General features: G+C 36.5%; 1 protein-coding gene across 7 annotated transcripts in view; it reads right to left on the reverse strand.

Annotated features, from left to right (window-relative positions):
• Nucleotides 1-259: 259 nt before the first annotated feature.
• ZMYM4 (zinc finger MYM-type containing 4) overlaps nucleotides 260-17497 on the reverse strand; it is a 153891-nt gene continuing 136653 nt past the window's right edge. For 6 of the 7 annotated variants that reach the window (XM_070468412.1, XM_020880190.2, XM_070468415.1 and 3 more), the window contains 4 exons: nucleotides 16905-17016; nucleotides 15197-15445; nucleotides 5333-5462; nucleotides 260-4446 (listed from right to left, as the gene is read on the reverse strand). In XM_070468412.1, the coding sequence (XP_070324513.1) occupies nucleotides 4239-4446; nucleotides 5333-5462; nucleotides 15197-15445; nucleotides 16905-17016 (699 nt within the window). In that variant the 3' untranslated portion in view covers nucleotides 260-4238. Of the gene's footprint in view, nucleotides 4447-5332; nucleotides 5463-8823; nucleotides 12734-15196; nucleotides 15446-16904; nucleotides 17017-17497 lie in introns of those variants that run through there. The other variant, XM_070468414.1, reaches the window with a different exon arrangement.

Consider the following 17497-nt stretch of genomic DNA (forward strand, 5'->3'; position numbering starts at 1 on the left):
AAAAACAATCCATGTGGAATCTGAAGGTATATTTGCACAATACCAAGATAACTAGAGTCTAAGGAAAATGCCCCTTAGTCTCACATTCCCAAATTAAATAGGTATTCATACTTAAGAATATATTCTTTATTCTAATCTCATGATTTCAAAATGATTCAAGTTGAACTAGGTAAGCTGTGTAAATCTAAAAAAAAAGTCTTGCCTAAAATGAAATACATATCAGGTTGGTGCAAACATAATTGCGGTTTCAGACTATGAATTTTAAATCATTATAACCAGGATCAAGTACATCTTTATTAATCAAAATAGGAATCACTACAATCAACACATTTTTGCCAATGAGAAACAAGTTTTATTCCCATTGCCTAAGAATCTGTGCTTCAGGATTCAAAGAACTCTTGGAAAGCATCTTCTGCCTCCTGCTGGTTGTGGAATAATTTTCTCTGTAAAAAGTTGTTGAGATGCTTGAAGAAGTGATGGTTGGTGAGAGGTCAGGTGAATGTGACAGATGAGGCAAAACTTCATAGCCCAATTCGTTCAACTTTTGAAGTGTTGGTTGTGCAATGTGCGGTCAGGCATTGTCGTGCAGAACTGGGTCCTTTTTGGTGAACAGTGCTGGCCGCAGGCACTGCAGGTTTCAGCGCATCTCATCGAGTTGTTGAGCATATGTCTCAGATGTAATGGCTTTGATGGGATTTAGAAAGTTACAGTGGAGAAGGCAATGGCACCCCACTCCAGTACTCTTGCCTGGAAAATTCCATGGATGGAGGAGCCTGGTAGGGGGCAGTCCATGGGGTCGTGAATAGTCAGACATGACTGAGCGACTTCACTTTCACTTTTAAGCACTGGAGAAGGAAACAGCAACCCACTCCAGTGTTCTTGCCTGGAGAATCCCAGGGATGGGGTTGCACAGAGTCAGACACGACTGAAGTGACTTACAGCAGCAGCAGCAGAAAGTTACAGTGAATCAGATGGGCAGCAGACCACCAGTGACCATGACATTTTTTGGTTCAAGTTTAGCTTTGGGAAGTGCTTTGCGGCTTCTTCTCGATCCAGCCGCTGAGCTGGTTGTTGCCTTGTATAAATCCACTTTTTGTCACATGTCATAATCTGATCGAGAAATGGTTTGCTGTAGTTGTGTAGAATTAAGATGACACTTCAAAATGACGATTTTTTTGATTTGCAGTCAGCCACAAGATAAGTAAGGTACCCACTTACCAAGCTTTTCACTTTTCCAATTTGCCTCAGATGTCAAATGACCATACAGTGGTCCATGCTGAGTTCTTCAGCAACTTCCTGGTTAGTTTGTAAGAGGATCAACTTTGATGATCCTCTCAATTTGCTGTTGTGACTGTCCCACGGCCGAACACTGCATTCCTCATTGTCAAGGGTCTTGTTTCCTTTGCAAAACTTCTTGAATCACCAGTTCCTGGGCCAAATGCGTTGTTGATGTTGCGAGTTGTCTCTACTGCTTTACGACTCATTTTGAACTTGAATAAGAAAATTGCTAGAACTTGCTTTTTTGTCTAACATCATCATTTCCCTAATCTAAAATAAATATAAAATAAACAGCAAGTAATAAGTCATTAGCAAAAAAATTAAGAAATGTGCATTAAAATGATGTATAATATAACCACATTTAAGAATGTACTCATTTAATATCAAAAAGCAAAGTTCAACAATGCAAAACCGCAGTTACTTTTGCACCAACCTAATACTTGATGCTTCTAGCTTTCAGGGCTTTGTATATAGTAATAGATTAAAAATCAGAACAAGTTTTTGATGGGGGAAAAAAAAATTAAAAAGATTTTTCAATGAAACAATGTTTTCTAGACTGAGTAAAAACCAAATAATTTATTTTCTGAAAACTGATCTCTTTCTTTGTAATATACCATCTGTTGGATCATACCAATAGGGTCAAACAAAAAAAAATATTTAAAATTCTTTCAAGACATAAAGAAAATGAATAATTCACCCATCAAATACAAATATACTATTTTATTCTAAGGGAATATTTCTGTGGTTTCTGCAAGGTGAACACCCGAAAGTGTTTAAAAAACAAAAAAGAACAGATAATTTAATGTTTCTCTTGTTTGATATTTTTTCCTCCCCTGGCGGGGGGGGGGGAACCAATTTTACATAATTTTAATAAAATTTTAAAAAGCAAATAACCAGACACACACATCAACAGCTATGCTTATGAGGAATGACCAATAATGACTCAATATTTTCTTTTACAAATTATTCCAGGATCTGGACAACTCTGTGGACTAACATGCAATTGACATCTTGATACAGTCATGTACCTGGATATTGGCTGTTCTCAATTAAACCATATAGAATTTTTTCCTCTCTCTCTAGTGTTTTATAATAGTTTATCTACTATGCCGTAAATTTGCATTTCTACAGAAGGGGAAACATTAGTGTTTATATAAACCATAAAATTTCGTTAGTGGGGACTATTACACCTGATGTTTCTGGATAGTTTATTGGCAGACTTATAAGACAATCCAATTGCTTTTCCTCCATATCAAACAAGGTCTGGAAGTAAATTTTCCAGTCAGAAATGACAAAACACAGATGGAATTAATCATACAGAACTGGGGCAGATTTACTTCTTTCACATAGTTCTTGGTAACAAAAACAAGATTTGTTACAGGCAGAAGGACAGAACCATAAGTACATAATGTCAAAAGGCCTACTTTAAAATTTTTATTGTATTTAAATTTATTTATTAAAAAACAAAAAACCACCTGCCACTCCCATCTAAAAAATGGGACATACGGTAAAGTCTTTCAAGGTTAAAATTTCTAAGAGGCTTTTTAGACTTCTCTCATTTCTATTTAAGGGTCAAATTAACCTCAGCTAAAGAAGTTCTGTGGCCAGTATTATAGAAGCTTTGATTCAAAATTTTGTGGGGAAGAAACAGAATGCAGAAGGAAATGGATCCATTTCCTATGACTTGATCCTCATCAAACTACTAAAACAGCTAGAGTTTGGAATAATGCTATAAGAAGACCTTCTTGTGGATATATGCAACACCGTCAGTGTCTCTGTATCCTAACCCCAGAATCCTATTTTTAAGCTTCTTAGGGTAACAAGGTCATCTTCCAATGCTTTATATAGGAAAATACTAGTTCTTCTTCTACCATAGTTCTGATAGCTAAGTAACACTGTCTCTGTGGAATCACCCACAGGTTTGCCAGAGAAAGGAGAGACTCCTCTTTTTGAAATGACAAGGGCCTCCAGAAACTGGTGCAAAAGACAAAATAACAAATTATTTAGGAAACGGGAAGATAAAACAATGGGAGGAAAGCTGCCATTTGGGGATAAAACAAAAACAAAAGAACCCCCACTTCTGTGTACCACAGCTTATGCTGTGAGACAGCAGCAATAAAGGCTGACACCCAAAGTGGGCATTCTAGTGGGTTTTCTACAAACATTTCAAGACACTTGGGGTCTAACAAGCGCCACAGATTTTCTGTGTGCGTAATTATTTTGCAGAGTTTCAGCCCCTTTAACTTAATTTACCCACATCCAGACCCACAGCTGAGAAGGCTAGACCCAGAAAGTGAAAGGGACACATTACTGCATGAACAGCAGTGAAGGCCTTTTCCCCTGATGTGAGGGACCCTGTGGCAAAAGCACCAAAGGCTTCTATCCTTCACAGAATTGGCTTGGCAGTGAAAATCAAAATCAAGACCACTTCACTCTCTACCTTTAAAAAAAAAAAAAAAAAAGGCTGAGTATTTTTATTGGGTCTTCAAGTCTGGGCCCCACAGTCCTCATCTGATGCCACTCTTAGCTCTGTACTGATTTCTCCCCTGACTTTCACAGAGGGCTTGCCCAAGTAGCCTGCTGCAGCCAAGGTTTCACTCCAAAGCTACCCCTCTAAGGTCTAAGGTTACTATGGTAGAATTTATACAACAGTTTTCCTTAAAAATATTCCACAATTTGTTATTCCCAAACAAAATAAGATTATGCACCACTCAGAGAAATTGGTTAGTCATTCTGAAGATGTCTAAGAACTATATCACTGCCGAAGAACAATGTTTCTCAGTTTATATTCTTTCCTTCAATTTTCATTTGTACATCCACACTGTGGTTCACGAGTTGTCTGTTTTCCATTATCTCATAGTCAAGTCAAGAGGACTTGAGACTTATCGTTTTCCAAAGCTGGATGCATTCACAGTTTGGTGCATACCAACATGTATGAAAATAGGAACCCCACTTCCACTTTAATCTGATAATTCAACATCAGAGTCTTCTGATTTGGCTTTGGCAAGTTCTTCGTGTACCTCCCTCACCATGAGAATACGTGTTAACATGGTGTCCAGGGTCCCAGGGTCTATGGGAAATGTGGAGTACCACATGGGGCTATTTGGAACACAGGAGCGCTCAGGCTGAAGGTAAAACACATCATTCCTCTGCTTCACACTTTCAGAACTATCCACAGGAAAGAAAAGAGAGAGAAAATTGGGATCAGAGAGTACAGCACATATGTAATTACTCTTTAAGTATAATGGTTCTCAAATCTTTCGTACTATGACTAATATCGTAAACAGTGTACCCACAGAGATAAACAAGTTTATAGATATTTATGCTCCAGGAGCAACCTGTAACTGCATATTTTTTTTCCCCACACTCAAGAATCACGCTGGATTCAAAGTAAGTATAATGTTAACAGATGACAAAATGTAAATCTTTCACAAGCGTTAGTACTTAAAACTTACCAGGAGCAAAAACAAATTCAACTCACAAGTGACACTATGGCTGAGACTCATCCTCAGTACCCAATACCCTGAAATCCTGAATGAATCCCAAAATACTTCACAACTCTACTAAAGAGCAAACCCAGTCATTTTAATTCTTTGGGGGAAAAAAAATTGCTTTAGTGTGGATCTTGCAACTTTTTAAAATTATAAAGTTTCTGTAAAAAAAAAAAAAAGACCACTCAAAAAATGTCAATTCTCTAAAAACTGTTTTCTCATTTATACTTAGTACAGTCTTTCCCCTATTTTTCTATGTAAACAACAAATTCACAGCAGTTTAGATGTCACATAAAGTTAAGCAACAGTTGTAAAGATCAAACAATGACAGTGATTCTTGCTTTTTAAGAGATTTTTGGGGAAAAAATGCTCAAGATAAAGCAATTTGTTTCTTGGTTCAAAATCCAGGCAGATATGAAAGTGGGAAAAAAATGAAACTATAAGTAAATATTTGTTTAAAGTCACAGACCAGCTACATTTCTGGGATTTGAGCATCTGAAATCTAAAATATAATAATTACTTTCTGAAGTGTGTTATATCTAGTTCAGAGGAAAATCACTTACCATTTGGACAGGTAAAACTCATAAAGTCGGACTGGGCATCTGAGGGGGTTATCAGTATTCTCTGCCATCTCCACACCCACTGGAACATCATCATCTTCATTTCGTTTCCTCTTGCCAACAGTTAGTTTATCTTGAGACAGAAAATTATAATCACAGAATTAGAAAAGTCTTTCTTCAAGTCTTAGGACACCCACTTATGTAGCTGCCTTTCCCTTCCTTTCACTTACTCACTTCTTCAACAAATATATATTGAAGATCCATGGAAGCACTAGAATAGTACTGGGTTAATCAAACAAAGTCCCTGTCCTGTAGAATTTATGTCTGTATCCTTACCCAAGTTGGGGCAGCATGACAAAAAGCATGATGCTTGAGAGTATGTCTCAATTCTGAGACTGACTTTGTTAGGCTATTTTATTAGGCATAGGGTTCTTAATCCATAGCAAAATAAAGAGAAAAAAGGGTTCTGCATGTTCTTCTCCTATAGTAGAGATCAAAACAGAAGTTGGCACCTCTTTCTCTGAAAACAGTTCTGTGGGACACCAGTGTCCACTGGGCATTTGTTTTAAGTCTCTTTCCATTTGTTATAGTATTATGAGAAATGAAATCTTTTGTTAGAAAAAGAATTCTCAGTAAGGCCAACCATTTGGTAAGGAAAGAGCAATCCCTTTTTCACCAACACAGTTGTGCAGAGGCCAGAGTTATCAGAAAGAAGCCAGGGTAAAGACATGGAAAGCAGGCTGGTTCCTTCCCACTTTCTCCATTCAAACTTCAAGAGAATCTAAAAACCTGAGGAAAAAAGGTTTTCTTCTTCTTTTATCTGCTTTTAACCGACCCAAAAATTTCCCCAGCTTCCTGTATTAGTTCTGAATTAACCATAAGTGGTTAATTTATGGTTTTAATCCAGTTTTCCATTTACAGACTATCTAAATAGAAAATGTGCTAGCTGCTCATTCATAAAAGAAGCTAAATTTATTACGAATCTGGTCAAGCACCTAATTAGAAAACAGGAAAATGTTGCCCCATTGCCTCTACCTCCCTGAATTAGTATAAATTTTTTAAGTCATCTATTTTTATTTATTTGGCAGAACCAGGTCTTAGTTGCAACATGTAGAATCTTTAGCTGTGGCATGTGAACTCTTTAATCATGGCATGTGAGATCTAGTTCCCCAACCAGGGATCACACCTGCAACCCCTGCATTGGGAGCATGGATTCTTAGGTACTGGACCACCAGAGAAGTCCCTGAATTAATATCAACTAAGAGCATAAAGTGGGCTATATATAAACAAAATATAAGAAAGAGGGTATGAATGCACGGTGGGAAAAACAAGATAATCTTAGTATTTTCTAAAGTAAAGGAGCAACTGAGAAAAAAGTAAACACAAAGATGAACATCATAATTATTCTTTACAGATTCTTGTTTCAGTAATTTCAAATTCTTACATTCAAAATATATACTTCCCTCTTATCTCAAGGAAATGATAGCTTAGTTTTGGGAATTTCAGACTTGCAATTCTGTTCAAAATCAATAAACATAATTTCTAGTTCCATAATAACATTAATTTTTAAACATTAAAAACAAATTATTAACAGACTTTTTAGAATGCAAGATCATAAACCTTCTAATAAAACAGTCACTGCTGATATTTTTCTACTGCGTATGAAGGCAGTATACTCTAGGACAGGCTTAAGTTCCCTCAGAATTTTACGTTAACACATTATTGACTAGAGACGTATCAATACATTTTTACAGAATGATACAATTAACATCACAAGGTGAAGTTGTTAAAGAGTTTAAAACTGATCAAGGATTCATTATGCAACTTATGACTGATTGTTGTTATCATTCACATTTTGCTCCATTAGGTTTTTGTACCAGCCTTGTGTATATCAAAAACATAAAATTTTCAAAACTGACACATCAAAACATTTTGAGTGAAGAAGAATTTTTTGCTGAATTTTATACAGGTACTTTCTCTGATGTTCCAAGTGACATATATACTAGTGTCTTGGAAGATGACAGTTCTTCAAAATATAGTTCTGATTCAAACAATGTGAATATTAGGACAAAAATAAGACAAAAGGCTGTAATGATTGATTATGATACATACAGGGAAACTCATGGTGCTGGAGAATGCACCTTTGCTCCTATAGAACAGTGGACTAAAGACAATATTTCAAGAAAATTAGAAGATTTTACAGGTGTGTCAAGTGTAACTACTGAATGCAATAACCCGCAAAGTGTTAGTGAAATAACAGAATTAATTTCTGGCTGGTCAAAATAAAAATCACCAGCCACAGGTGTTTGTTTCTACAAAAATCCTGTGGTCAATAATGAGTTAACTAAAACAGAGTACTCTGGTCAAAAAAACCCCAAACTTTTAAAAACAGTAGATTTAAAAGTTATGCAAGTTCCTTTTAACTAGTAATTGACCCATCTGTTGCCTCTAAATCAATGATCCCCAACCTTGGCTATATATTTCAATTCCATGCAAAGTTTTAAAATGAAGATTATATCTGGGTTACATCCTTAACCAACTGAATCAGAATTTCTAATTTAAATGACAATAAAAGAGGACTTCTAAGTGATTAACACTCTGCACTGCAGGGGGCACAATTTTGAACCCTGGTCAGGGAACTAAGATCCCACAAGCCATGCAGCATGGCAACCACTCCCCCGCACCAAAAAAAGCATACTGAAGCAACTGATTCCTCTAATTTTGAGTCAAGCCTTTAATATGGCCCTGACAATAGAGAAAAGCATTTAAATGTTAAACTAAAACTACACTCTTCCATGTCTAGAATTTGCAATTACTTATCTCTGTTAAGTGTCTATCTGAATACTAATACGATTTCAAATAGAAATCTTACAAGAAAGGGACAAGATCCAAGAGTAGCAGATCCCGGGCTCATCTCTTTCCATGAACACACCAAAACTACAACTATACACAGAGCAACTATCCCTGAGAAAGACCTGAAGACCAGCACAAAAGATTTTCCACAACTGAAGATAAAAGGAAAACCACCATTAAGATGGGTAAGAGAGGCAGAGACGGTACCTGGCCAGGACCCACAGGCAGAGAGGACATCACAGCCATAGAGGTCCTCCTGAGGAGCGAAGTGCCCAAACTCCACATCAAGCTCCTCAGCCTCGGGGGACTGGCACCAGAAGGGTCATCCGACAAACCCCCGTAACACCCGGATTTGAAAACCGGTGGGCCTCACACCCAGAGGTCTGTAGGAAACTAAAACTTAAAGGGCACATGCAAAAACTCTCTTGCCCCAAGTCCCAGAGGCAGCAGTTTGGAGAGTACCTGGGTCCTATGTGAAGGAGAGTCACTGGCTGATGTTAGGGTGTGTACAGCAGAGCCAGGGACTTTTATGATTTTCCCTGGTTATGCAGCCACTGAGGAACACCAGGATCTTTTGCTCACCTTCTATGCCTACTTGGTCCAATGCTGGTGGGTGCCATTTTGACTCTTCCCATCTCATCCCAGGTTCACCTGTAGACCCATCCAGGCTGGCACTCCTCCAAAGCTACTCTATTATACCTAGCGAGTGGCTCTGGCCAGCACTAGAGCCCCTCCAAAGCAGCTCCACCCTAGGAGATGGTCCTGCAAACCATATTGCCCCCAACAGTCACAACTCAGCATTACAGCCAGCTATCTCAGGGTCCAGTCCTGCACACCAGTAAAGCTACAGCCATCACAGCCTAACCACAGAGGAGGCTGCATTGTAGCCCTTGCACTACTGGGCTTCACAGGATACCTTTTACCTAAAGTCATCCTCTGAAGGCTGGCAGATGTGGCTCATCTATCTAGTGCATAGAAACGAACAGAGAGAGCGAGGAAAATTGAAGAGAAAGGAATTGTTCCAAATGAAATAGGCAAAAACTTTAAAAAAAAGACAGTTTGAAAGACTTCTGGGGACAACACCAAGCATACTAACATTTGCATTATAAGGATTCCCGAAGAAGGGAGAAAAGAAACAGAAAATCTATTTGAAGAAAAAACTGGCTGAAAACTTGACTAACTTGGAAAAGTAAACTCATCCAATTCCAGGAAATGAAGAGTCCCAAACAAGATGAATGCAAAGAAACCTACACTGAGGCACATTATAATTAAAATGTCAAAAGTTAAAGATAGAGAATATTTAAAGCAGCAAGGATAAAAAGGGGATGACAGAGGACAAGATGGTTGGATGGTATCACCGACTCAATGGACATGAGTTTGAGCAAGCTCTGGGAGATGGTGAAGGGTGGGGAAGCCTGGTGTGCTGCAGTCCATGAGGTTGCAAAGAGTCAGACAAGGCTGAGCAAAAGACAGAAATAAGTAGTTACATACAGAGGAGCCCCCATAAGACTATCAGCTGACTTTTCAGCAGAAACTTTAAAGCCAGAAGGCAGTGGCATGAGATATTCAAAATGCTTAAAGGAAAAAATTTACAACCAAGAATACTCTGTCAAGATTATCATTCACAACTAAAGGCGAAATAAAGTTTCCCAGACAAGCAGAAGTCAAAGGAGTTTATCATTACTCAACTGACCTTACAACGAATGTTCAAGGGACTTCTTTGAACATAAAAAGAAGGCCATTACTTGAAATATGAAAATTATGGAAGAAAAAAACTCAATGTAAAAGCAAGCACATACTAAAGGTAGTGACTCAACCATCTATGTAGCTAGTATGAAGATTAGAAAAGTAGTAAGATCAAATAATCTTAATTATTAAAGAAAATACAACATTTTAAAAGAGTAAAATTTGTCAAAAACATAAAAGATGGGGTGGGGTGGTGACAGTAAAAATGTAGTGTTTTTAGAACACACTCAAACTTAAGCAACCATCAACTTAAAATAGACTGCTATATACATAAGGTGTTATATAAGAGGCTTATGATAACCACTAACCAAAACGGAATAATAGATACACACATGAAAAAGAAAAAAGAATACAAACAAAACTAAAAAGTAATCAAACTGCAAGGGAAGAGAGCAAGAAGAAAAGAAACAGACACGAACAATACAAACAACTATAAAACAATTTTTAAAAAGGTAATAAATAAATTTTTGTTGTTCAGTCATTAGGTTGTGTTTGACTCTTTGTGACCCTGTGGACTGCAGCTTCCCTGTCCCTCACATAGCAATAACTACTTTACATGTAAATCAACTAAATGCTGCAATCTAAAGTCACAGGGTGCCTGAATGGATACCAAAATAAGATCCATATATATGCTGCATATCAGAGACTCACTTCAGACCTAAAGACACACACAGACTGAGCAAGGGAAAAGATAAAGATATTCTATGTAAACGGAAACAGAAAGCTGGGGTAGCAATACTTACATTAGACAAAAAAGACTTTAAAACAAAGATGGAAAAAGGACACTGCAAAATGATGAAGGGATTATTCCAACAATAAGACAAAACACTTGTATGTATATATGCATCCTACACAGGAGTACCTAAATATAATATATAAGCAAATATTAACAGACACAAAAGGAGGCAGTGACAGTACTGCAGTAACAGCAGGGAGACTTTAACATCCTATTTATATCAATGGACACATCAATAAGGAAACACTGGCCTTAAAGGACACATTTGACCAGATGAACTTAATAAAACAGTATGTTACATCCCCAAACAAAATAATATTCAAGTACACATGGAACATTCTCCTGGATACATCATGTCAGACCACAAAAAAAATCTCAATAAGTTTGTTGTTATTCAGTTGCCAAGTCATGTCTGACTCTATGACCTTATGGACTGCAGTAAGCCAGGCTTCCCTGTCCTTCACTATGCCCTGGAGTTTGCTCAAACTTATGTACACTGAGTCAGTGATGCCATCCAACCATCTCATCCTCTGTCACCCCAAAGTTGAAATCATATTAAGCCTCTTTCACAACCAAAATGCTATCACACTAGATAGCAACTAAAAGGAAAACACTGGAAAAAACAAATATGTGGAGTCCAAACAACATGCTACTAAACAATCAATGGATCACTGAAGAAATCAATGGGGAAATTAAAAAAAAAAAGCACTTTGAGACAAAAAACTATCAGCAGCAAAAATAGTTCTAAGAGGGAAATTTACAGTGATATAGGTCTACCTTAGGAAACAGAAAAACTCAAATAATCTTAACTTTATACCTAAAGGAACTAGAAAAAAGAAGCCAAAAACCAAAGTTAGTAAAGGAAGTAGTAATAAAGATCAAAAGTGAAAATAAATAAAACAGGAACAAAAAAATAGAAGAGAATCTGTCCTTTGAAAAGATGAACAAAACTGACTAACCAGATTCATCAAAAATGAAAAGAGAGGGCTCAAATAAATAAAATGAAAATTGAAACAGAAGTTACAATTGACACCACAGAAATACAATGGATCACAAGACATTACCATGAACAATCATATGCCAATAAATTAGACCAAAAAAATGGATAAATTCTTAGAAACATACTATCTGACTAAATCTGGCAAAAAATAGAAAACATGGACAGACCAATCACCAATAATAAAACTGAATTAGTAATCATAAAACTCTCAAAAAACAAAACCTGGAGCCAGATGGCTTCACAGATGAGTTTTACCATACATTTAGGTAAGAGTTAGTATCTATTCTTCTCAAACTATTCCAAAACATAGGAGAGCAAGGAACTCTGTTCCAAACTCATTCTACATGTTCAGCAGGACCCTGATACCAAAACCAAAGACACCAGAAAAAGAAATAAAATGACAGGCCAATATCACTGATCCTCAACAAGATATTAGCAAACTGAATTCAACCATACATTAAGGATCATATGCCATGAACAAATGGGATTTATCACAGGGATACAAGGATGATTCAATATTCACAAAGGAACATTATACACCACATTAAGAAAATGAAGGATAAAAAGCACAAGATAATCTCAGTAGATGCAGAAAAAGCTTTTGAAAAAAATTCAACATCCATCTCTGATAAAAACTCAACAAAGCAGCTACAGAGGGAAGATACCTCCACATAATAAACGTCATATATGACAAACTCACAACTAACATCATACCCAAAGGTGAAAAGCTGAATAAATTTTTTCTAAGTTGGGGAATAAGACAAGATGCTCACTCCTGACACTTTTATTCAACACAGTATTGGATGAAATCCTAGCCATGGCAATCCTACAAAGTCCTAGGCAATCTACAAAGTCCTAGGCAATCCTACAAGTTCCTAGGCAATCAAACAAGAAAAGGAAATTTTAAAAATCAAGAACTTTGCTGGCAGTCCAGTGGCTAAGATTCTGTGCTCCCAATGCAGGAGGCCCAGGTTCAATCCTTGGTCAGGGAATTAGATGCCACATGCAACAATTAAAGATCCTGCATGCCACAATGAAGACTGAAGCTCCCAGGTGCCATAACTAAGACCTGGAGGAGGAAAATAAATAAATTAAATAAATATTTTAAAAAATAATACTAAAAGACAAGTCATAGGTTACAAGAAAATATTTAAAAAAACTCAAACTGGAAAAGAAGAAGTAAAACCATCACTACCTGCAGATGACATGATACTATATATAGAAAACTCTAAACACACTACCAAAAAATTATAAGAATAAATCAATTCTAGTAAATACATTTTACAGGATATAAAACATGCAGAAATCTTTCAGATTTCTACACACTCATAACAATCTATCAGCAACAGAAATTAACAAAACAATCCCATTTACAACTGCGTCAAAAATAATAAAATATCTAGGGAGAAATTTAACCAAAGAGGTGAAAGACCTGTACTCTAAAAACTATAAAAAGATACAAATAAGTTGGAAGATACACCATGCTCATAGACTGAAAGAATAGTGTTAAAATGTCTATTCCAAAATAACTGACAGATTCAATGCAATCCCTAACAAAATTCCATTTGCATTTTTCACAAAGATAGAGTAATTCTAAAATTTATACGAACTCACAAAATACCACAAATGGCCAAAGGTATCTTGAGTAAGAACAAAGCTGGAGGTTCACACTTCCTGACTTCGAACTACAGTTGATTCTCAAAAAATACAAGTTTGAACTACATGGATCTACTCATACATGGATTTTTTTCAATACATACATACTATAGTACTATATAATACATGGCTTTTGAATCTGCAGACATGAAACAGTAAATGAGGAGGGCTGACTGTCAAGTTATATGCAGATTTTCAACTGGCTGGCTTAAGGTTCAACTGTATACCCAAAGCCACAGTGATCGAAACAGTATGGTAGTGGTGTGAAGACAGATACACAGATCAATGGAACAGAACAGATACTCACTCAGTCGTGTCCGACTCTTTGCGACCCCATGAACCGTAGCCTACCAGGCTCCTCCGTCCATGGGATTTTCCAGGCAAGGGTACTGGAGTGGGTTGCCATTTCCTTCTCCAGCGGATCTTCCCAACCCAGGGATCAAACCCAGGTCTCCCGTATTGCAGGCAGATGCTTTACCGTCTGAGCCACCAGGGGAGCATCACAGAATAGACAGACCAGGCATAAACCAACCCTTACACAATCAATGCATGACAAAGAAAGCAAGAATACACAATGGGGAAAAACAGACTCTAAAACAAATGGATTGGGAAAACTGGACAGCTACATGGAAAAGAATGAAAGTGCACTACTTTTTCACACCATGTACAAAATTAAACTCAAAATGGATTAAAGACTTACATGTAAGACCTGAAACCATAAGACTCCTAGAGGAAAACACAGGCAGGAAACTGACATTGGTGTTAATAATATTTTTTTTGGATCAGTCTCATAGGGTGAAGACAACAAAGCAAAAATAAACAACTGGGGTCAAATCAAACTTAAAAGATTTTGCATAAAGGAAACTCTCAACAAAATGAAAAGGCAGCTTACTGAACGGGTGAGGATATTTTCAAGGTATGTATCTGGAAAGGGGTTAACACACAAATCATACAAAGAACTCAGAAAACTCAATATAAAAAATGCAATTAAAAAATGGGCAGAGGATCTAAATAGACGTTTTTCCAAAAGGGACATACAAGCTGCCAACAGACACATGGAAAGATGATCCACATCACTAATCATCAGGAAAATGCAAGCGAAACCCACAACAAGATTTCCTCTCATATCTATCAGAATGACTACCATGAAAGGGACAAGGGAACCCGTGTGCACTGTTGGTGAGAATGTATACTAGTGCAGCCATTGTGGAAAACAGTATACAGCGTCCTCAAAAACTGAAAACAGGACTACCATATGATCCAGCAATTCTACTTCTGGGTATTTTTTACCCAAAGGAAACAAAAACACTAATTCAAAAAGATATATATGCACCCCTATGTCCAATACAGCATTACTGACAATAGCCAAAATATGAAATGTCCGTCAATAGAAGGATTAACTCACTCAGCTATTAAAAAAAGAATATAATCCTGCCATTTGTGAGAACACAGAGTGTGTTATGCTAAGTGAAAAAAGTCAGTAAGAAAAAGACAAATACTGTATGATTTTATCTATATGTATAATCTAAAAAATTAAAACAAATGAACAAAAGAAACAGAAATAGACTCACAGCGACAGAGAACAAACTGGTGGCTGCCAAAGGCAAGAGGGGTGGGGGTAATTAGGTGAAGGGGATTACGAGGTATGAAATTCCAGTAATAAAATAAATAAGTCACGAGGAAGTAATATGCAGCATGAAGAAGCACAGCCAATAATACTGTAATAACTTTGTATGGTGATAGATGGTTACTAGACTTATAGTGATCATTTCATAATGTATTTAAATGTCAAGTCATTACATTACACACCTGAAACTAACATAATATTGCACATCAAGTATATTTCAATTAAAAAAGTAAGGAATCTCCACCACACCTGGTTCTGACTCTTGTTTCTGTGAAGGTGGGAAGAACCTCAGATAGGTCATCTTGGTACTGTACTTCAGAGTCCTCGTCCGTCTCATCACATGGGCAAAGGAAAGCTTCAAGTGCTCAGTAACATTCTTTAGTTGAAAGTATTTGGTATTGAAGAAAAGGAGGGTGTTCAAAAGGACGATGGGTGAGTAAGCGCCCAGCTGTTTGCACTCCCACAAATGCTCTTCTTCAATGCGAGAGAACATGTAACCTGAACAGAACAGGGAAAAAGAAACAGCACTAAGATCCTGTTAAAAGGGACTAAGTAATTTCTTTAATTCTCAGACAGGAGGATACTAAGGAAAACACTGATTGTTCCTCTCTTTGTCCCTCCTTCCTCATACATAAAAATAGAAAAAGCATTGCAAAGAAAAGGGCAGATGATTCCAGTGAAAGAGACATTGTGAGCACTCCCCTAAAACAGTTTTAATCTACTGTTAGTTTAGACACGGGCATGGTAAATTTTTCCTGTGAAGAGTCAGATGATAAGTATATTAAGCATTGTGGGCCATAAGGGCTCTGAACAACTTTGTTGTTGTAAAAGATAAGGAAGTATAGACTCTACAGAAACAAACAGGTATGGCTATTTGTAAATTTTATTTATAGAAACAAATTTGAGTCTCATGCAATTTTCCCATATCACAAAATATAATTTAATACTTCCCCAACTATTTAGAAATGTAAAAAAATATTTTTAGCTCATAAACTACATAGAAACAGGCAAGGGGCCAGATCCAACCATGAGCTGCAGTTAGCAGACTCTTGTTTTGAGATCATTATGCTTACTGTTAACTGCTTCAGTTTTATTTGGCTAAGAACATTAGAAGGCAGCTCCCTCTCTCCCTCCTATTTAAAACTTATATTAAGAGAAATTACTTCACAATAGTTTATCTGGATTTTTCCTGAAAAGCAGAGGTCACAAGAATTAAAATTAGTATACTTTTAAATGCAGCTTCTTCATGATATCCGTTAAACTCAGGTCTTTCCTAATGTTCTTTCCCCAATCCTCTTTGTTACCACCTCTCATTCTATTCTTGGGAGACAGCCCACGAATATATTATTTGTTACTTCCAAATGTAAGTTCTTAGCTCTTCCTTTGAAAGCTAAATGCATCATGCCACTGCATTCCCTTTAATGCTTCAAAGGTTCTCTGTAGCCCAAAAGAAAGGGAACACATTTCTGGGCATTAAATTCAACCTCTTCACTCACAGGCAAGGATCATGAGAGCAGGAGAGAATTAGGGACTTGTCCAAAGACATGTGGTCATAGAGAATTCAAGGATGAAGACTTAACTCTCTTAACAATTAGTTCAGGGTACTTTTTTCAAACTATTGAAAAAGATCCACTGCTAACAGCGTCACAAAGTAGCATATGTGGCAGCTACTAGTACAGTGTACAACTTTACCAATACAACCATATCAAGAATGGTTTCTAAAAAGTAAATGTAACCTTTAGTTACTTTTTAATATCCAGTAGTTATTAGCTATTCATGTACTATATGCAAGATGTAGTTTTATTAAGTAACTGATAATAAATCAAAGATTTTCTCCTCAAAAGTCCAAATATAAGTCAAGACAAATATAAAATGAACAATTTACAAAAGGTAATCATAAAACGTAAGCGATTTAAGAAGGCATATCATGAAAAGAATCAAAATATAATCATCCTACCATTAGGAAGTATTGTAGGTTCCCATATTTTCAAGAGTTTGGTAAGTTCAATCATAAATCTGGAATAGGGCTCAGTAAAAATGTTATCTATTCTACCATTTTCAAACAGGTACTACAAGAGAAAAAAATGGAAACATATATGTTGATACAAAGAAATCATAAAATTTTTAAAATGTATTTTTAGGAATATAGTTTACCCTTAGTTTCTGTCCTTACAATACTGTGAAATATTTTAAGGATACAGTCAAACCAGTAGAATTCAAGCTAAAGTTTCTTTTCACATGAATTAACATTATCCTGACCACTGAGCTTGTAAGGTAAAGTTTTGTATTTCCTTTTAAAAACAATTATTTAAAATAATAATAATAAATCAGTACCTTTCAGTCACTTAATAAAACTGATATACTAAAAACTGGTCTTAATTCATATTTCTCAAATCATTTTTAAATTCTCAGCATCTGAGATGTACTCTTAGAAGTTTGTTTGTTTTTTAATCGAGTTATAAGATCACTTCCTGAAAATAATACAGTTAGTTAGTTTTCAGGTGACCCGAGGGTACTGAAATTGCAAAACTATTTATTTGGAGGCTTCTA

This window comes from Odocoileus virginianus, chromosome 5 (assembly GCF_023699985.2).
Source record: "Odocoileus virginianus isolate 20LAN1187 ecotype Illinois chromosome 5, Ovbor_1.2, whole genome shotgun sequence".
NCBI lineage: Eukaryota > Metazoa > Chordata > Mammalia > Artiodactyla > Cervidae > Odocoileus > Odocoileus virginianus.